General features: G+C 37.4%; 1 protein-coding gene across 10 annotated transcripts in view; it reads left to right on the top strand.

Annotated features, from left to right (window-relative positions):
• CNTN6 (contactin 6) overlaps positions 1–22,317 on the top strand; it is a 512,408-nt gene that overhangs the window by 234,807 nt on the left and 255,284 nt on the right. For all 10 annotated transcript variants that reach the window (XR_010118662.1, XR_010118660.1, XR_010118661.1 and 7 more), the window contains exon 2: positions 1,084–1,220. Coding sequence is in view for 7 of the 10 variants with exons in the window: in XM_063630727.1 (XP_063486797.1) it covers positions 1,166–1,220 (55 nt within the window). In the remaining 3 variants the exon portion in view is untranslated. The remainder of the gene's footprint in view (positions 1–1,083; positions 1,221–22,317) is intronic.

Here is a 22,317-nt window from a genome sequence, read left to right as displayed (position 1 = left end):
TTTGCAAGAAAGTATGTTTCCACTGTGTTAAAGTTTCCAGAGGATCTTATCACTTGATAGATAATAGTTTTATGAAATGTAACCTACTACATCTCTTGATAGAAGAGCTGCAAAATTATACCATAGAAAGGCCATAGAAATAATAAAGGCGATAATAGTGGCTGTTTTTGTAAACAATCAACCATAGTCTGTTACAATCATACAGTTCGTAATAACTCAGCTTAATTGTCAAGGTTAATTGGCCGGTCGCGGTGGCTCACGCTTATAATCCCAGCACTTTGGGAGGCCGAGGCGGGTGGATCACGAGGTCAGGAGATCGAGACCACGGTGAAACCCCGTCTCTACTAAAAACACAAAAAAATTAGCCGGGCGTGGTTGCAGGCACCTGTAGTCCCAGCTACTCAGAGAGGCTGAGGCAAAAGAATGGCGGGAACCCGGGAGGCGGAGCTTGCAGTGAGCCGAGATTGCGCCACTGCACTCCAGCCTGGGCGACAGGGCGAGACTCTGTCTCAAAAAAAAAAAAAAAAAAAAAAAAAGATTAATTGCTGAGCCTACCTACATGAGTTGTTACAGAACATGGACATAGATGAGTTTATTCTGAGCTTACTCTAAATTTTTATGAGTTTAGGAGTTTTTATGAACCTCTTATTAGATTTCTCTTTTGGGTTAAAGGCCAAGCTAACATTTTATCTTGATTTCATTTATCACTGCATAGCTTAAATGTCAAAATAAATTAGAGAAAATTAAGATGCAACCCCTTAGGAAAAGCAAGTCTCATACCTGAAAGATAACACTGCTAGAAATTGATTTCTTGCAGAAATTTTGTAGCACAATATTAATTTTATTTCTTGTGATATTAGGACAAATAATGTTTTCTAATATTTGAGGTGTGAATTGAAATTAAGAAAATATGAGCTGACGTTACTGGAACTTGCAGAACAAATGTATGTGTAGAAAGTATCCATTTAGGTTGCTTTATTTTGGATAATAATATTAAATTGAATTAATATGCAACGAAAATATGCTTATTAAAGTTTTCTTGTATGTACATTTTTCATTTAATGACAATTTTGTCTTTTTCAGACTCTTGAGATACTGACTGGAAGACAGACTTTTTTTTTCCACCTGATTATATGGGAGAAATTTTTGACCTTAGAAAGTGGAAATGAGGTTGCTATGGAAACTGGTAATTCTGCTGCCACTCATAAACTCTTGTGCAGGTAAGTGTTCTATTATTATGAGCTTTGATTGATAAATATATTGGCATTGTATTTCTTTCTACGGGTGAAGCAATTTTCAAAATGCACAATTTGTATGTTATTTGAATGACTAAGTGATAATGTTTTGAAGGTAACCTCTATGACTCAGACAGGGAAAGTTTAATCCTTGAAAATGTATCAAATGCCAATTTTAAATGGAAACTAACATTATTACATTTATAAATTGTCAAATATGACATTTTTATAAATGTAATTATGTAATTAATTATGTAGTAATATACTATGACATTTTTATAAAAGAATGTAATTAAATATTTTTATCAACAATGAACAGTGAATAATTATTCTTATTTTTATTATAGTGAAGTCTTCAAAAAATTAAAATTAAAATACATATTTTCTCTCATGTTTAGAAATTGATATGGCAAAAAAATCAAAGCTATATTCATTTAGAAGAAAAGGTGATATAGAATGTTACTTCAGAACTAGAAATAACCTTAGATATATTTTCTTTTTAATTATTTTAAAAGAATAGACAAGAACATGTTCTTTTATTCAACTTCAACATATTAATATCTGTATCAGTTAACTTTTGCTTTGTAATAAGCCACGCCAAATGTGAGTGTAATAAAATAACAAATAATCATGTATTTAGTTGACAAATCTGTGGGTTAACAATTTAGGATGGGCTCAAATGGGTCTTCTTTTGGTTTTGCCTGGGTGCACTGCAACTTTGATGAGCTGAGTCATCTGAGACATGACTAGTCTAGAACATTCGTAACTGAGACGACTGTGCTGCCCTGGCTGTGGTCCAAATGTTACCCTCTATGAGTCTGGGTTCTTTTACATGGTGGCTGCTCAGGGTTCCAAGAAAACAAAAGGCAGAAGAATGCAGCATTTCTTGATGCCAAGGCTTGGAACTGCTACATTGCCATTTCTGTGACTTATTTTGACAATTATAAGTCACAAGACCAGTCCAGCTTCAATGGATGTGAAATGACACTACATCTCTTGATAGAAAAGCTGCAAAATTATACCATATAAAGGCCATAGAAATAATAAAGGCAATAATTGTGGCTGTTTCTGTAAACAATCAACCACAGTCTGTTACAATCATAGAGTTCATAATTACTGAGCTTAATTGTCAAGATTAATTGTTGAGCTTACCTGCATGAGTTGTTACAGAGCACGGACATTGATTAGATCATACGATTATCAAAGAAGCCTCTCTTCTACCATACCATGCTTCTTCCTCCCGACTATGTGATGATAGGTACTAGTGAAGTTTCACGTACTTATAACAAAGCAGTAATATATTGAGAGACATGCAGGAATAAACATAATAATTTAAAAGGCAGAAACACAGTAATTGTAAAGGACACTTATTTTATAGCAATCCTGAAAAATAGATATGCTGATCTTAAAGTGGATGAGAATGCTAAAATATGCAGAAATCAACCAGGAGAATCAGAAAACCATACAAATAAAAGCAATTTTACCACTAGCAAAGCTAGCAGCTAGAAGTGCTATAGTTATATTTACTCAAAGTGATTACAGTATTTTGATTGGTGACACCTCTAAGTCTCTATAACAAAGATTTGGGGTTAAATAATAATGTATTCTTTTTTTGGTAACAGATTAAGAAAAGACAGAAAAAACTCATCAAGGTGCCCCCAAATCATACATGTGTGAATAAGAATTCTCTTCCTACCCTTAAGTTTCATCTTCCTGTCAAAATTCAACATTAACATTTTGCCCTTTAAATATGTATATTGAATTAGCATAGGATCTCTAAAAGACCTTTTGTGTTAAATTAAAATAAATTATTAGTCTCAGAACACATATCAAATCTGAGAAATACTCCAGCTCTTATATTAACTTTTATTTATCCAAACTGGATGTGATTCAACATGTCCTGTTGCTTTATTCTAATGGGAGAAATAACCATATACCCTTGGTGCACAATTTCATTGTGAAAGAACAGATTGGATCTATTTTTTAAAGCCATAGCTACTTAAATGAGATAATCTAAGCTAAACATTGCCCCAGAGGTAAGGATGTTGATAATGATATACACAAGACAGCATTGCTTTAAATCTGTTTGTTTTGTTAGAGGTTTCATGGTGTGTCTCCCCATTCGCAGATACTATTTTAGTTTACAAAATTAGATTGTCTGATGATAGAGTTCTATGACTATGCATAGTGATAATATCTTGTTTTTCCAAAACATACTTTTTATTCATTCTGAAATACCGGCAAATCTTTCACAATTACTTGCTTTTTCCTTGCTATTTTAATTATTATAATTTTTCTAAGAGGTTGATACTTTAAATCTCCCTAGACTCTAAAACTTAAAATTTTTTGACACCCTCTCCTCTGATTCTCTAAAAATTAACTACAACTTCTAGTGCTTTTACTGTAGTCATTGGCCTCATAGGCCTTTACAGTGAAACTTAATCCGTACAGTCATACATGATTGATTCTGGGGCACTGTCAAAGTTTTGAGTACTTAAAAGTTTGATTGTTCTATTTTAGTATTTTTAAAATATTAGAAGAAAACCAAGGCCCGTTTAATTAGGAAATACAGTTAATAATTGTACAATTTTTAACTGTTTCATTGATATGCATGACAGGCTAAATAATGGCCCCAAAAGATGTCTAGGTCCTAATACCTGGAACCTGTGAGTGCTACTTGATACAGTAAAGTGGATTTTGCAGATGCGATTAAGTTAAAGATCTTCAGATGGGGAGATTAATGGCCCTGGACTATCCAGATTATAAGAAGGAGGCAGAGTTAGACCTGACAGAGGGGAAGGCAATGTGGCAGCAGAGCAGAGGGAGACGTGAAGATGCTGCACTGCTAGACTTCAAGACTGAGGAAGGGATCATGAGCCACGGGGTGTGATGAAGGAAGCTCTAGATGTTGGGAAAGGCAGGGGAACAGATTCTCCCTTCTATCTATGGAGGGGGCATGGCTCTGCCTGCACCTTGTTTTCAGCCCTATGAATCCCATTTTGGACTTCTGACCTCCAGGACTCTAAGAAAATAAATATGTACTGTTTTAAGCCATAACATTTGTGGTAACTTTTATAGAAGTCATAAGAAACTAAAGTTTCTTCCTCACTATGCTTTAAGCTTCCAGATGGCAGGGACTATATCTTGCTGGTACTTGGTAGGGATTCAGTAAATATTTGTTAAATGAGTGAATTAATTAATTACCAAAAGTTAATATTGTTGGTTCTATTTATGTTATCATAGTAGAATAAATTTAGTCATATAATATCCTCTGGGGAACTGTTAGTCTGGTTCATTCCTTTATGGTTGCCAGTGTGTATTAAAGTTATGTTCATAAGTTTCTAGAAATAGAATTGTAATAACATTTTAAAAGTTTTAAATCGTGCCCTATTTGAAACTTTGTGAGGGCAGGAAATTTCATCTGGATTATGCTTTACTGATTCTCCATCCCCAAATACGTGGATTCTAAATATTTGCTAAATGAATAAAAGAAAGCAGGTTCATTCACTTCAACAAATATAGAAATATATTAGAAACTACGATGTGCCAGGCAAGGAGCTTGATGTTGACCTTCAACAATAGGTCCATAGTCCCTGCCCTCTTCAACCTGACAGTCTAAACAGGGAAACCAGCAAGTAAGTCCGCTTAAACTGAGATTCTGCCCCTTGTGACAAAAAAGTTCTTGACTAATACAGATTACAAAATTTGGTTTTGAGATTGAGTTAGTAACAGAACTCTGCTGGGATAAATGCTTATTCACTAATGAAAATGAGGAAAAGAGCAAATAAAGGAATTTTAAGAAGTCACAATAATTCCTGGAAGGAAAAAAAAAATCAGGAGGTTTAATATAGACTAAGAACGTTTATTTTCAGCCCCGAGTTACTGAAAAATCTGCATTTCTTAAAGTAGAAAAAATATGTTAATGAGATAATTTGGATAACCAAATTAATAAACGGAGAAAAACTTATAATTGTAAGTCTATTTTTTGTCTTTGTAGACAATGAACAGATTGTTTTCATGAAGAAATATTTTATTTATTTATTTATTTATTTGTTTGTTTGTTTGATTTTTGAGATGGAGTCTCCCTGTGTTGCCCAGGCTGGAGTGCAGTGGCATGATATCATCTCACTGCAACCTCCACCTCCCGGGTTCGTACAATTCTCCTGCCTCAGCCTCCTGAGTAGCTGAGATTATAGGCACGCACTACCATGCTGGGCTAATTTTTTGTATTTTAGTAGAGACAGGATTTCACCATGTTGCCCAGGCTGGTCTCAAACTCCTGAGCTCAGGCTATCCACCCACCTCGGCCTCCCGAAGTGCTGGGATTACAGGCATGAGACACCACACCCGGACCAGAAATATTTTATTTTTTAATAAATGCTAAACAATGTCAGTAATGGGTAGAAGCTGAAAAACCATGTAGGGTCAAATTTTGTTGACCCTAGAATGTCACCTGTATAAGAAACCCAAGATTAACTGATGTGATTAACTGTCACTTTTTCCCACAGTGAAAAATTCTCAGAATGCACAAGATGGTTCTATTTTATTAAATCTTTCACCTTACCATGGCTTTTGTGTAAAATTTGAAAAATATTAGACAGATTTCAAACTTTAAGTTCCAATCTTTAAAAATTTGATAATTATTAAAAAGGTTTAATAAATACTTGATGATAATAGGTTGAATCATGTGCTATATCTGTTCTTATGAGTTAACCAGGGTTAGAGATAGCACAATTTTATATCTGTGGACTATTAGGAGATCTGCGGTACTTAAGAAGAGTGTCAGTGAGTGTCAATGGCTGCTATTATAGCTCAAACATAATAAATAGTAGCAGAATAGTAGTTACAAGGAATGTGATTTTCCTGATATTCAGTGTTCATATCGTCTTAAGAATTTCTGCCTAATGTATTCTCTTTTAACATTGTTATTTTAACTAAGTACTACCATTTAAATGGTAGTTTATAAAACATTCACTTGGTTCATAAATATAACCACTTTTTTGTCATTTGTGTTTGTTTTTCCATGGGTTAAGGACTTTTATATGTATTTTATGAAATTATGGACTGAATATCTATTTGGCTAGTCCTGAAGAAGTACCAGTTATTTAGTATGAGAGTTGGTTTTGTCATGAAGAAGTGCAATAATTCAAGAAAGTCATCATAGAGCTAGTCACATTTATTGGCAGAGTAGAATCAAAGCCCTCCTTGAGGCATTCTAATTATTGTATTATGCCAACAGGGCCTAATGGGTTGGTTTCTCCTACTGTATTAATTACTCTTGAAGAATAAACTGAGACTCAAAATTATAATAAGTATATGCTGCCATCATTTTTATGTAATGTTTGCTGACAAATGTGGTTATATTATTTTCAAAACTTCTCCCAAAGTAGTTGACTTTTAACACTAAAATAAAGTTGTTTTTAGGGCTGATACCAACAAAGAAAGAAAAAATATATTTTGTCAGTATTTTTACATAGCTTACTTCTTCATAAATAACATAGCCTGAAAGTGAATCTGGGAGAAAGTCTACATCTTTCTAAATACTAACAGTCAGGCACCTAGGAAAAAGGGACATTGGAAAGTATTTATGATTGCTTGAATTTCCCTCTATTTCAAACATAGCCTTTTATTGAATTGAGAGCCAGAGCAAATGAACTACCTGAGAGAGAAAACCAGAAGAATGAAAATATTCACTGTGACCAAGATTTCTTCAAAGACAACGATGTATCACACAGCAAATCCATGAAAATTGGCAGGTGTAATAAACCTGCTTTGCTCAAGGATCCCAGAAGAACATAATGGATATTCCTTTGGGTCAGAGTGTGAATGGATATTGAGTACATCACAACCCACACTCTGCCTACGGTCTTGTTCACATTTATTGTTAGCGTAATAGCACCTTTAGGAATGGAACACCAGGCTATATTTTTAAGCCAAGTGACATCTTTGCAATTTCTAATAGAAATGATCCAATTTAGAAATGCTGAAAACACCATTTTCATGCAATGCCTACTGATAAAGGTGGTTATATGATTATCAAACCTTCTTCCAAAGTAATTGATTCTTAAACCTTAAATGAAATTGTTAGGACTGATAACAATGTAGGAAAAAAATTGTTTTGTCAGCATTGGGAGGAAATGATTGGTATGCAGACTGGCATACTATAGGAAATGTAGGCTGTTAGTTGAATGGAATGTGAGTAATTGTGTTTTCACTATGAAGTCTTTGAAGGAGAGGGTCAAGTATTCTATGGAAGTAATAACACCAGGTCATATCTTCACTTTAAGGGTACTCAAAAATAGCTATGCCATGACTTGAGAATAGCATGGAAGGATTCATAATATTTTTCTTTTTTTTCTTTTCTTTTTTTTTTTTTTTTTTTTTGAGACGGAGTTTTGCTCTTGTTGCCCAGGCTGGGGTGCAGTGGCACAATCTCGGCTCATTGCAACCTCTGCCTCCCAGGTTCAAGCAATTCTCCTGCCTCAGCCTCCCGAGTAGCTGGGATTACAGGCATGCACCACCACGCCTGGCTAATTTTGTATTTTTAGTAGAGACGGGGTTTCTCCGTGTTGGTCAGGCTGGTCTCGAACTCCCGACCTCAGGTGATCCACCTGCCTCAGCCTCCCAAAGTGCTGGGATTACAGGCGTGAGCCACCACGCCTGGCCCAGGATTGATAACATTTTTCTTCCCCCGATTTAAACAACTCCAGATACTTAAAATCAAACTCCTTGCCATTCCATCAAATCACGAAACAATCTGGCTTCTTCTGCCTACCTCTTTCATCTCTACTTCTACTTAACTTCCCTTTGCTCACTACATTAGAGCCACATTTTTTTCTTATGCTCAACGAAACACCAAGATTGTTCTCTGCTTAGGGTCTTTGCGTGTGCTGTTCAGTCTTGTGAAACACTCTTCACATCTTTCTATGACTGGCTCTTTCCATTATACCCATCTCCAATCAGTCACCTCCATAGTCTGACGTTCCCTTAGGACCTTGTCTGGGTAAGTAGTAGCTTATCCCACCATTGGTCCTAGTCAGTCTCATCAACCTTTTTTACTGTTTTCAATGAGCTCGTCGCTATCTGAAATTAACTTATTTATACATTGTTTACCAGTGCACTTTCTGCCTATACCTAGAGGAATATAAGTTTTATGTAGTTAAAATATTGTGAGTCATATAAGTGGCTGCATCACTGACCTGACGCATAGTACAGTGCCTGACACATAGTACGCACTCAATAAATATTTAAAATAAATGAGCACATTATTGACCTCTCAAAATAAGACCCCAAGACTACTTAGGGATAAACCAATATTCCCAAACACCTTTAGCAATTGAACTGGTTATTGTTAGAATCTACTTCTAGGCATAAATGTTTTAGTCACAATATATATTTTGGGCTTAGGATTTTTTTTTAATTTTTAAAAACTATGCTGTATACTGAAAGCAGAAAGCTATTCCTAATTTTTGAAACGAATACAGTTTGCTTAGAAACACTTGACCTAGGCAGGTGTAACTTCAGTGTGGTTTGTTCAGGGAGTAGCACATTTAACATACAGCCAATGCTGTTTCAGTATTACTGGGTAGCAAATACACGTTGACTTTGTGTCACAAATAATTTAAATATTTAAACTTGTGGGCTGTATTTTATCTCAAGATGTATTTTTTTAATTCCTTTTTAGTTCCATCGTTACCAGTCGAGTTAATCCACCATCACCTTTCCCCCAAGACATTAGTACCAGCCTCCTACAGTTTCTCTCTATTTTGAGGCATCCTCTGTGTCCTTTCCAAGACTTAGCTTATTGACACAGATGCCTATGCAGAGAAAACTTCATAAAGCACGGCTGATTTTGTCATTACTCTATGTCAAGACCTTTACAGATCCCATCTCCTATAAAGTTCAAACTGTCTAATCAAGCATTCGAATTCAATTTCCTTCAACAAATATTGGAAGTTCTCCAATTAATTCAATTCTACCTGTGTCATGAGCCATGCCTTCCCTTACTCTCCTTCATGTATCCTTTATTCAAGTCAGACTGTGCTACTTGTAAGATCTCTGCACTTTTTAAAAATCCCCGAGTCTCTCATATCATTGTGATATTCTGCATTGTTCTTCTTCAGATCCATTTCCGTTTATTAAAGGCAAATCCAATCTTTAACACACTTATTCGAATGCTGTGTTCATTCTGATTAATCCTCCCAGTAACATATTCTTCCTTTTTCTCCTTAAACCTTGATTCCGTGAAGAAGAATTTTGTCATTTCCACACTCTTTGCTTAGAATCAGGTCATTTCTCTCAAATATATACTCATTCTGAGAAATATATAGTATTTACCCTTGTTGAATTTGTAACTGTAGAATTCTTAGTCTTAAAGGGAAAATAAAAACTCAACTCAAATATTTGACTAGTTATACCTCATAACTAGTGCATTATAGTTTATAAAGCACTTTATGGATAGTGTTTCATCTGACCTTGATAGTGGACAAAGGTAGAAACTATATTTGAGTCTCAGACTTTCTTTCTTTCTTTCTTTCTTTTTCTCTTTCTTTCTTTTTCATTCGTTTCTTTCTTTCCTTCTTTCTTTCTTTCCTTTTCTTTCTTTCCCTCTTTCTTTCTTTCCTTTTCTTTCTTTCTCTCTTTCTTTCTCTCTTTCTTTCTCTTGCTCTTTCCCTTCCTTCTTTCCTTCCTTCCTTCCTTTCCCTTCCTTCCTTCCTTTCCCTTCCTTCCTTCCTTTCCCTCCTCCCTTCCTTCCTTCCTTCCTTCCTTCCTTCCTTCCTTCCTTCCTTCCTTCCTTCTTTCCTTCATTCCTTCCTTCCTTCATTCCTTCCTCCTTCCCTCTCTTTCTTTCTTTTTTTTTATATCTTTTTATTATTATTATTATTATTATTATTATTATACTTTAGGTTTTAGGGTACATGTGCACAATGTGCAGGTTTGTTACATATGTATCCATGTGCCATGTTGGTGTGCTGCACCCATTAACTCGTCATTTAGCATTAGGTGTATCTCCAAATGCTATCTTTCTTTCTTTTTCTTTCTTTTTTTTTTTCGGGTCTGGCTCTGTTGCCAAGGCTGCAGTGCATTGGAGCTATCAAAGCTCACTTACTGCTGGCTTGACCTCCTAGGCTCAAACAATCCTCCTGCCTCAGCCTCCTGAGTAGCTGGGACTATAAGCATGCACCATCATGGCAGCTAATTTTTTTATTTTTTGTAGAGACTGCCTCTCACTGTGTTGCTCAGGCTGGTCTTGACTTCTTGGCCCAAGCAATCCTCCTTCCTTGGCCTCCCAAAGTGCTGGGATTACAGGCGTGAGTCACTGCACCTTGCCTCATTTTTTTTTTTATTTTTAATTTTAATTTTTCTGTGTACTTAGTAGGTGCATGTATTTATGGGATACATGAGATATTTTGATATAGGCATGCAATGCATAATAATCACTATGGAAAATGGGGTATCCAGTCCCTTAAGCATTTATCCTTTGTGTCACAATCTAATTATGCTTATTTATTTATTTATTTATTTATTTATTTATTTATGTACTTATTGTCTCTGTTGCCCAGGCTGGAGTGTGGTGGCGTGATTCTGGCTCACCGCAACCTCTGCCTCCCAGGTTCAAGCATTTCTCCTGCCTCAGCCTTCCAAGTAGCTAGGATTACAGGCGTGCACCACCACACCTGGTGTCACCACGTTAGACAGCCTGATCTCGAACTCCCGACCTCAGGTGATCTGCCCGCCTTAGTCTCCCAAAGTGCTGGGATTACAGGCATAAGCCACCACGGCTGGCCCTGTTATTTTCAAATCTATAATTAAGTTATTATTGACTAGAGTCATGCTGTTGTGCTATCAAATACTAGGTTTTATTTTTTCTAACTTTTATTTTGTACTCATTAACCATCCCCCCCTGTCCCCCCACAACCGTCCCAGTTTCCTTCCTAGCCTCTAGTAACCATCCTTCTACTCTCTATCTCCATGAGTTCAATTGTTTTCATTTTTACATCCCAAAAATAAGTGAGAACATGTGAAGTTTGTCTTTCTGTGCCTGACTTAGCTTAATGACCTCCGGTTCCATGCGTGTTGTTTCAAATGGCAGAATCTGGTCCTTTTTTATGACTGAATAGTACTCCATTTTGCATAAGCACCACATTTTCTTTATCAATTTATCTGTTGATGGATACTTAGATTGTTTCTAAATTTTGGCTATTGTGAATAGTGCTGCAACAAACATGGGTGTGCACATATATCTTCGATATATTGATTTCCTTTATTTTGGGTATATGCCCAGCAGTGGGATTGCTGGATCATATGGGGGCCCTAGTTTTAGTTTTAATTGCTGGATCATGTGGTAGCTCTAGTTTTAGTTTTAGAGGAACCCCAAAACTGTTGTCGATAGTGGTTGTACTAATTTACATTCTCACCAACCGTGTATGATGGTTCCCTTTACTTCACATCCTCACCAGCATTTGTTATTGCCAGTCTTTTGGATATAAGCCATTTTAACTGGGGTGACATGATATCTCATTGTAGTTTTGATTCACATTTCTCTGGTGATCAGTGACGTTGAGCACTTTTTCATATGCCTGTTTGCTATTTTTATGTCTTCTTTTGAGAAATAGCTATTCAAATCATTTGCCCATTTTTTTAATCGCATTATTAGATTTTTCCCTATGGAGTTGTTTGAGCTCCTTATATATTCTGGTTATTAGTCCCTTGTAAGATGGGTAGTTTACAAATACTTCCTTCCATTCTGTTGGTTGTCTCTTCACTTCATCGATTGTTTCCTTTTCTGTATAGAAGCTTTTAAACTTGATAGGATCCCATTTAAAGACTGTTTCTGGACACAGACTCAATTTTTTTTTGGTGGGGTGGGGAGGATTTTGCTCTGTCACTCAGGCTGGAGTGCAGTGGCAAGATCATAGCTCACTGCAGCCTCAAATTTGTGAGCCTGAGCTATCTTCCCACCTCCATCTCCTGACTAGCTGAAACTACAGGCTCGTACCACCATGCCTGGCTAATTTATATATATATATATATATATATATATATATATATATATATATAGAGAGAGAGAGAGAGAGAGAGAGACAAGGTCTTGCTAATTCTTAAACTCCTGGCCTCAAGTGATCCTTTTGCTTAAGACTCCCAAGTAACAGACTCAAAGTTATATAACAGTTAAGCTTTAAAATCTGAGACCAATCGTAAGGGGGAAATCGCTCAGGGCCTTGTAAGTCATACTAAGGAACTGGATTGTGTTCAAATTACTGCCTAATTACCATAGTGGGGGCTTATTCATGGAGGATATGTGCCAATCCTCCCAGTGGATGCCTACAACCATGAACAGTCCCAAACCCTATACGTATTATGTTTCTTCAGTCTGATAACAGAGCTAGGTACTAAGTGATTAAAGGTGGGTAGCATACATAGCGGGAGTGAACTGGACAAAGGGATGATTTACTTTCTGGGTGGGATAGACTGGAATGGAGCAGGATGGTGTGGGATGACTGGAGATTTCATCACACTACCCAGAATGCAACTTAAAACTTATGACTTGTTTATTTCCAAAATTTTGCGTTTAATATTTTTGGACCTTGGTTGAGCACGGTAGCTGAAACTGGGGAAACTGAAACCACAGAAAGTAAAACCGTGGATAAGGCGGGACTATTATATATAGATTTTTTTGTTTATTTTGGCAAATATACTGTCATTTTATTTCTTTTTATCTTTTAAAAATAAATATCTTAACATATTTAACTAGTATAAATTGACAGAACAATTAATCTATATAAAAATGATCTGGTTCTGAAACTTAACTTCACATTGGAATCACTTGAGGACATTTAAAAATACTGTTACTACAATCCCACTCAGAAATTTAGAGTTAATTTATCTGTGTTCAATGTAATCATTCGTTTGTTTTGTTTTTTTTTTCCCTCAAGACAAAGTCTTGCTCTGTTGCCCAGGCTGGAGTACAGTGGCACGATCTCAGCTCACTGCAACTTCTGCCTCCCAGGTTCAAGCAATCCTCCTGCCTCAGCCTCCTGAATAGATGGGATTACAGGCATGCACCACCGCACCTGGCTAATTTTTGTGTTTTTAGTAGAGACAGGGTTTCATCATGTTGGCCAGGCTGGTCTTGATCTCCTGACCTCGTGATCCATCTGTCTTAGCCTCCCAAAGTGCTGGGATTACAGATATCAGCCACCACACCTGGCCAATCATTCAGTTTGTAACTTTTATTAAAATCCAAAATATCTCAGTAAGTATAATGTGCATAAATTGTGTCAGTTCAATGAATTTTCATAAATTCAACCTACCCATGTAAGCAGCACACAAATCAAGATGCAGACCATGGCTAGATCCCAGAATCCCTTTCCAATCACAGCTCAGACACAGAAGGGTAGCCATTATCTAACTTCTCATCACACAATTTACTTTTACTATATATATATATATATATATATATACACTACCTATATGGTCATTTAGTGTGTATTCTTTCGTTTCTGGCTTCTTTCATTCAGTATTGGGTTTGTGAGATTCATCCAAGTTGTTGTGTATAATGGCAAGTTTGCTTACTCTCATTGCTGGGTAGTACATTATTCCATTGTATGAAACTTTTACATCCTGCCTTTCCATTCTACTCATGACGGACCTTGGTGTTTTTAAAAGGACCTAAGTGCTTTTAAAAGCTAAGCAAATGATTCTAGTATGCTGTTTCTGAGGTTGAGTATCACCAATGTAGTCATAAGTGTACGTAAAAAAAGAAAAAAGAAAAATTAATTTGATATCCCATTAGGCTTCCATAGAATTTGTGGTAGTGTTTTTAAATTTGCATAATTCTCATTTTTATTTATCTCTAGTTGAAAATTACTGACATATTTAGCCAGGGTGTGCTGGAGCTGACTCGTAGCAGCTCATGAAAGCTGAGTGTTAGTTTCAGGAATTTTGTAAGCAAGTTGTTTAAACACAACCATTATTAAAAATTAAATAGATATCCAATTAAAATAATTATATTCAAAATGTCATAAATATTTAAAATTCATTACTTCCAAATTATTTTAGAATATTTTCGTATTACTTATGATCTTGAGGTTGTTCATATCTATTGTATTTGTATGGTAGAAATATCATGTCATGGAAACTACTGCACATTTCTTCTGAAATTATGTCATGTTATTATCTGGAAATCACTCATGGGGAGTATTTACACCACAGCAATTGGCAAAAGCTACAAAGAAGGTCCTCACTTAGTGTTGATGCTGGAAGAGTTTCAGTAATGGATATAATTTGTATGACAGTGAGAAATAGTCTAAGATTATATTGCATATCAGCTGTAATGATAACGAATATTTACTGGGAATAAAGTTAGCAGATTGGGATACAATTCCAATTGTCAGGTCATAGTTGAATTGCAACTGAAGCTTAGCTAGGGATATAAATATTCAATAAAACTTAGCAAAAGCCTTCTATGAAAATCAATTGACTTATGGAATTTATAATAAATTATGGTATTCTGTATTTTATGTGTATATATATATGTGATGTGTGGGCTACACATCACATCCATTGCATTAGTAAATTTGATAATAAACATGGGTATATACATATATATACATTTATATGCACACAAATATATGTATCCACATTCTTTTCAGAGACATGGTTGTTAAATAACTGCTAGCATGCTGCTCTGTTGAGCTGTTTTATTTTTTAGCCATTTTTATTAGTGGAAGTATGCCATATTTTGCAGGTTTATTCGGTACAAAAAACAAGGTAGAGAAGTAAGTACCAAGACCCCATGGTGCCCTTAGGAATATATATATATATATAAATATATATATACACACACACAAATATATATATATGTTCTGTACATGTATATGTGTGTAGATATATATTTTCTATATATGTGACATTACACTAAATGATACTGTAATGGTTTTGACTATTTTAGCACTGATTTAGATTTTGATATTTTGTTTTTCAAACAGAATTAGTACTAAATTGAAGAACAAAGATAACGTATTGGAACTCAGTTAAAAAAAAATCTCAATCTGAAGATACCTAATAGGTTACCAGAAAACAGATGAAGAGTTTCTTTCCTCCCTCATAAAAAATCAAACTTGGTTTCCTGAACCTTGCAGCTAACAACAGGTGCTGCCTGCTCACTTTGCCAGAAGCTCACAATAGAACAGATTGGGTACACACAGAACTAAAAACAACATTTGAGTAAGGAACAAAACCCTCCCAAATGTTCTGACCAGCTCTATAATCAGTTCTTAATATTGAGCCTGGAAACAATAATGATTTTCTTAATGTCAAAATGGGCAAAGAACCTTGTTTGTTTTGTTTTGTTTTACCTGTATTTGTGCACATGGGAATTTCAGAAGGAACTTATAATCAAACACAAAAGTGCTACATTTGGGGTTGTACAACTCAGAAGGGAGGGGTACAAAACCCCCTTCTTCTTCATTAAAGTCTTACAGAGAATCACCAATCACAGAGGGAAAAGTGTGTCCTAAGATCAAATCTGTGTGGCTACACCATCCCTTCATAATTGGCAGTTGTCCTTTCCACTTTGTCCCCTTTCTGTAACATTGCCAAACTGAATCTGAGGCCAGGGCTTTAACTTGACATATCTAAGTTCATGGCCATATATTTATTTTACTTACTCAAACACTTAGTCTCTCAAATAGAATTGACGATTTGTCAAACGATTTGTTGTTGCATAATGACATAGCTGTGGAAGCTGGATCTCGCTTTATGTTTGAGAACACATTTCCAGAGTCCAAAGCACGTGAGGATTGATGGCACAGATGGGCTTGAAGAACTGGTTTCAGAAGTGCCATCTTCTACTCAACTGCCAGTTTTTCTGTTTATCATCTAGCTAGACATTCTGACCCTTTGTATGCTCCCATTGCTTATATTTTTACAATGTCAAAATAACTCCAAATGAGAAATGTGGGAACAGAAAAGCAAAGCAAAGAGTATTCAGACCACGGAAAATCATCTGTGCCTAGGGACTGGCCTGGCAGCCTCTTGTTTTCTGTTTGTCCCTTGAAGACAATGGAATTGTAATCCTTGTACCAGGAGATCACAACAATCCTTTCCAGTTCTGATACCCAATGATTCTAAGATGAGAAGCGTTACACAGTTTTACAATTTCTTAATAGTTCTGATGAAAGAATATATGAGGACAATGCAGCTTGTTTTAGCTAAAAGGCAATTTTGGACTCTTCTGTGAATTTTATTTATCCATCTTATGCTATTCCCTTGGGTAATTATGAGTGAATTGCTCTGTGCTGTTTTACATCAAACATTTTCTGACTGTTATTTTGAAATTATTATCAAGAGCATCACTGAAGGAACATAGTCACAAATGGATAATGCTTATTAAACTGTAGTGTTATATTTGAATGCCACTATTCTATGGCTAAGGTTGTGCTATACCCTCCTGTGCCAGCCTTGAAATCTCATTAATTTGTTTTGTTCTGCCAGTCAGGCTGGAGTGCAGTGATGCGATCATAGCTCACTACAGCCTAGAACCCCTGGGCTCAAGAGATTCTCCTGCCTCAGCCTCCCAAGTAGCTGGGACTGCAGGCACATGCCATCACACCTGGCTAATTTTTTAAATTATTACTACTTTACAGATGAGGTTTTGCTATGCTGCCCAGGATGATCTGGAACTACTAGCTTCGAGTGTCTTCCCACCTCAGCCTCCCTAGTTGCTGGAATTACAGGCATGAGCTACTGTGCCCAGTAAAGCTCCTTGATTAGTCTGCCTGTCTGTCAATGCGGTCAGTTAATTCAGTGAGATACTCAGTCACTCCAAACAAACTATTAATGTGAGGAGACAACCTGAAACACATGATTAGCAGCTGATGTCGTAAGAACATAAACACTTAGCCAATCTGTAATCAGTGGATTCATCTCAATTTACACTACTGCTTCTTTTAGTGGTAAACATTGAAAAGCAGGGGAAATCTGCACCAGGAAACAAGAAGTTTCACTGAACTGACAACCTTGGCTGAGCTAGAACTATGTTTTCTGAATTTCTCTTCCCTATCCAGATCTGGATTAAAGATGAACAAAAAGGAAATTTGTGTGAGATTTGGAAGGTGGAAATGATGCTACTCTGTGAAAGCTGCATGTAAGTTTGTCTGGTGAGAAAGAGACACAGGTTAACAGAGAGCTCATCCTCTGTTTCCTTCTTCATATCCAACTTTTTGTCCCAACTGGTGGCACTACTGACCAACATTGACCTTAGGTCCACTCCAGTTTTAGACGCAACAGTTCACAAACGCTTCCCCTTCACAAGCCCATTCTGGCAGCTGAACTTGCTGGCTTCCTTGCAAGATCTGACTTGACCACCTGCTCCAGTGCCCAAGAGGGCTTGTTAGCAGTATCGCTGTGATATTTCCCCTCTCACTTTTGTACCATTGTCTTCTCTTACAATTACATAAGGTCTTCTTCCTAAAATGAATCCTCTATTTTACATGATTCACAGTAGTTTTGCTTTCCTGATTGAACCTTAACTAGTATCTGTACAGTTCAAATTTGTCACACATGACAGGGGAATGATATCCAAATCACTATACTTTGTTTTTTCCTATGATAGCTGGTGAATATGGAGGCTTTGGAGGAGCTATAGTTTTCGTGTAGAATGTGATCAGGATACTGAAGAAATACTTGACGTGTATTAGGACTCAAAAGCCTATGCAACTTGGCATAGGTATTTTTTGTCTCTTCGTCTGTATTGTGAAGCCTCCCTGTGCCATTTAGTTTTTAGGCAGCAATTCCTGCTTACCATCCAGACCCCTTTTGAACCTTACTGAATCCCCAAAAGTCAGCCTTGGCCTTAAGTCCCAGAGTACTGTGTTTTACCTAGGGAGCATATTAATTCACGCATAAAAATTAAGGATTCAAGGTACATTAAATCACTGTACTTCTGAGTGGATTTTTCTGTGGCTTAACCTTGATTTTTAGTGCTGTAACCCAAATAAAGAAAAATGCAAGCATGCGTTGGAGGGTATTGGGCTGTAATAAGGTAATAAGGATTGTTTCAGTGGTATCATATATAATGCTTTACAGAATATAGGGTATTTTCACACCTCACCTCATTTACAGTTCATGATTTCTCATGACGTTATTAGAAGGACAGAGATGTTACATGCTTTTCCATGGTTCTTTGTGTGGCTTGGAGGAACCACAAACCAACCAAGTGTTCATATCCTCGTGTTCATTTCACTGAAAGATTTGGCTTTTTAATGAAGCCATTGGCTCTTCCCATTCTCATTACCGCTCACCTAGGCTGTTGCGGAAGACTCTGCAATCATCTTTTCTCCTATTATCAGCCCCACTCTTCTTCCCATTACACCAATAGGAAATCATAATAGTTTTATGTTTCTCATTTTGCAGATTAGTTTCAATGGTCCATCTGCTTGGATCAAACACGTCAAGTGCTGTCCCTTTGCTGCAGAACCAGGCAGATTCTTCTCAACCTTGTATTGAAGCTCTATCAGGATTCCAGTGAGCTTTTTCAAACTTTTTTCCTACCTTTCTTCTATAAAGACACTTTGTGCTGGCCAAACTGAGTGCATCACCCCCACTACACACACACACTCACTTCTGCAAGGACTTATAATAATCACAACAGCTGCCTCCATTGACCATTTAGTAGGTGCTGAGTATCTCACTAGTTCTTTACCTATATTAACCAGGCAATAACCATATGAGATGTGCATTGCTATTGTTTCCATTTGTAATGAAGAAATCAAAGCCGAAGAGGTTAAGTGACTTACTCAAGATAACATGGCAGGTCCATAACAGAAGTTGTATTGTAGCACGGACTGAATTTAAAAACGGCACTCTCAAACTCTCTGTGCCACTGCCTTTCTTCAAGCACTCCCCATTTCTTAGAGTGCCTGATCCCTCTGAATGCACATTTTGATTTCTTCCTTCCCTTCAAGGGCCACTCCAAAATCAGTAAGTCTTCCATCATCTCCACATTACCACTTACCCACAGAAAGTCTCCCTCTCTTGAATTCCTACATCTCTGAGAAGATGCATAAGGAAAGAGAAGTGTAACTTATGAGTCGGTAACATTCGGTGCTCATTTCTCAGTGTGTTGCTTGGATCCTGGCATGCAGGGGCAGCTGATTGGCATCAACTTTTCTAAGCACTGGCTAAACAAGAGACAAGCTCTGAGGTGTATAGTCACAAATACGGGCAGTAAGGAGTTATCTTGGGAGTGGTGAATGTGGAGGGGCTCTGAGTGGGAAATAGTTTAACCTTATTTTATAGATCCCAAATCTAGGATACAAATCAGTTAAGCCACCTGCCCAATGTCATTCAGATAACACAAGAGTACCTGGGAGTGCTGAGATCTGAACCCAAGTACACATATATTCTTCCTGCATTTTGCCAAACACAAGGCGATTTCCAGGCTTAGTGGAGTTAACGATGAGCAAAAAAAGGCACATCCTAGAAGCTTCTGGATGTGGCAGAGATGCTAAGATACAGATTAAAATTTTTTGTAAGAAAACACAAGTTTTTAAAATTGTATTTTAAAGGAATCAAACTACACATCTCATCCAGATGACAGATGCTACTGGGGAAGGAAGCACAGTACTTATCTGTCAGTAGGGCTAGAGAGCTCTTAAGTTGGTTAAGGACACAGGCTCTGCAATTAAAAACACATGTGGCACATATACACCACGGAATACTATGCAGTCATAAAAAAGAATGAGTTCATGTCCTTTGCAGGGACATGGATGAAGCTGGAAGCCATCATTCTTAGCCAACTAATACGGGAACAGAAAAACCAAACACTGCATGTTCTCACTCATAAGTGGGAGTTGAGCAATGAGAACACATGGACACAGGAAAGGGAACATCACACACCAGGACCTGTTGGGGAGTTGGGAGCAAGGGGAGGGAGAGCACTAGGAGAAATACCTAATGCTTGTGGGGCTTAAAACCTAGATGATGGATTAATAGGTGCAGTACCTACCGCCTCCTGGGTTCAAGCACTTCTCCTTCCCTCAGCCTCCCAAGTAGTTGGTACTAGAGGTGCACACCACCACGCCTGGGTAATTTTTGTATTTTTAGTAGAGAGGGAGTTTCCCCATGTTGGCCAGGTTGGTCTTGATCTCCTGACCTCAGGTGATCTGCCCACCTCGGCCTCCCAAAGTGCTGGGACTATAGGCGTGACACATCGCACCCAGCCTGGAAATGTTTTTAACCCTGTGTTTTAGGTTGGGCTCCTCCGGAAGCCGACTTTCAGAAAAAAATTTGAGTGAAAGTAATTTATTTAAAAGATAATCCCCAAAAGCCCCAGTAAATGGTAAGTGAGACAGGGTGAGAAAGGATGAGGTTTGTTATTTAGCGGTGTACATCTAGTGATGACTGAGACTCTGTATACAGGAGGTAGTGTAGAACACACCTTAGTGTCTTATCAGAGTGTGACTAAGGGACCAGGAAGCTGGGACCCTTGCCCCTCACTGCCCTTTCATCACTGGCATCAACTGTTCTAAGCACTGACTAAACAAGAGACGAGCTCTGAGACACATAGTCACAAATACGTGCAATAAGGAGTTATCTTGGGAGTGTTGAATGTTAAGGGGCTCTGGGTGGGAAATATTTTAACCACCATGGTACATGTATAGCTATGTAACAAACCTGCACGTTCTGCACATGTATCCCAGAACTTAAAAAAAAAAAAAAAGAAAAGAAACAGTGGTTGTGAGAGAGCAGTGCAGTAGAGTGGTAGGGATGAAAGACAAATTATAAATGGTGGAGGAGTGGGGGGAATAAAACAAAAACAAACAAAAACAAACGAAAACACCTTGGTTCATACCTGGCACCTTACTACTTGTGTGGCAGGGCAAGTTGCTGAACCCCTCTCTGTCTTACATACTGCATGACACATGATACACGTTCAAGTCACACTAGTTTTCATTAGCGACAGTAATTTTTCCATATCAGTTGCCAATTTCTTATACTAATGATCTTTATGGGAAGGTCTTACCTTCCTTTTGATCTAGATGATGTATCTTAAATGTTGCCTAGATGGGGATCCATATCCACTGTATCTTTTTACTGTGTCTCCGAAGTACCTAACATGGCTTTGGTAAATATGTTTTGTTTAGCTAGCAAGCACGTATTAAAATAATGAAGTACCATGTGAGTCACAATAATCATCACAAACAGCCAAAGAACATTTCCTATGCATTTTTACACTCTTTTAATCTCCCAGGTGATTATATAGATCTATAGGTTAAACATACCACAAGTCCCTCAGGTGGGCAAATTGTATTGGCCCCATTTTACAGATGGGGAAAATGAGGTAAGGGTAAGAAGCTTGCCCCAAGGTACAGAGTGAGCCAGTATTGGAACTGGGATTTGAATGCAGGCTGTCTCGCTCCTGAATGTAACTTCTTAGCTGCTAGATTCAACAGCTGTTCAACAGAGTGAAGGGATGCTAACACCCAACATATATTGACCACTCATATGTGCTTTCAAATAATTCCTGAGTTAGGATCTCAAAATAATTTGACGACATAGGAAATGTCATTCTTTTTTTCATTTTATTTATTTATTTTGAGATGAAGTCTCACTCTGTCACTCAGGCTGGAGTGCATTGGCACAATCTCACTGCAACCTCCGCCTCCTGGGTTCAAGCACTTCTCCTTCCCTCAGCCTCCCAAGTAGTTGGTACTAGAGGTGCACACCACCACGCCTGGGTAATTTTTGTATTTTTAGTAGAGAGGGAGTTTCCCCATGTTGGCCAGGTTGGTCTTGATCTCCTGACCTCAGGTGATCTGCCCACCTCGGCCTCCCAAAGTGCTGGGACTATAGGCGTGACACATCGCACCCGGCCTGGAAATGTTTTTAACCCTATGTTTTAGGTTGGGCTCCTCCGGAAGCCGACTTTCAGAAAAAAATTTGAGTGAAAGTAATTTATTTAAAAGATAATCCCCAAAAGCCCCAGTAAATGGTAAGTGAGACAGGGTGAGAAAGGATGAGGTTTGTTATTTAGCGGTGTACATCTAGTGATGACTGAGACTCTGTATACAGGAGG

The sequence above is a fragment of the Symphalangus syndactylus genome, chromosome 21, assembly GCF_028878055.3.
Source record: "Symphalangus syndactylus isolate Jambi chromosome 21, NHGRI_mSymSyn1-v2.1_pri, whole genome shotgun sequence".
Taxonomy (NCBI): domain Eukaryota; kingdom Metazoa; phylum Chordata; class Mammalia; order Primates; family Hylobatidae; genus Symphalangus; species Symphalangus syndactylus.
This window is presented reverse-complemented; position numbering and strand designations above follow the sequence as displayed.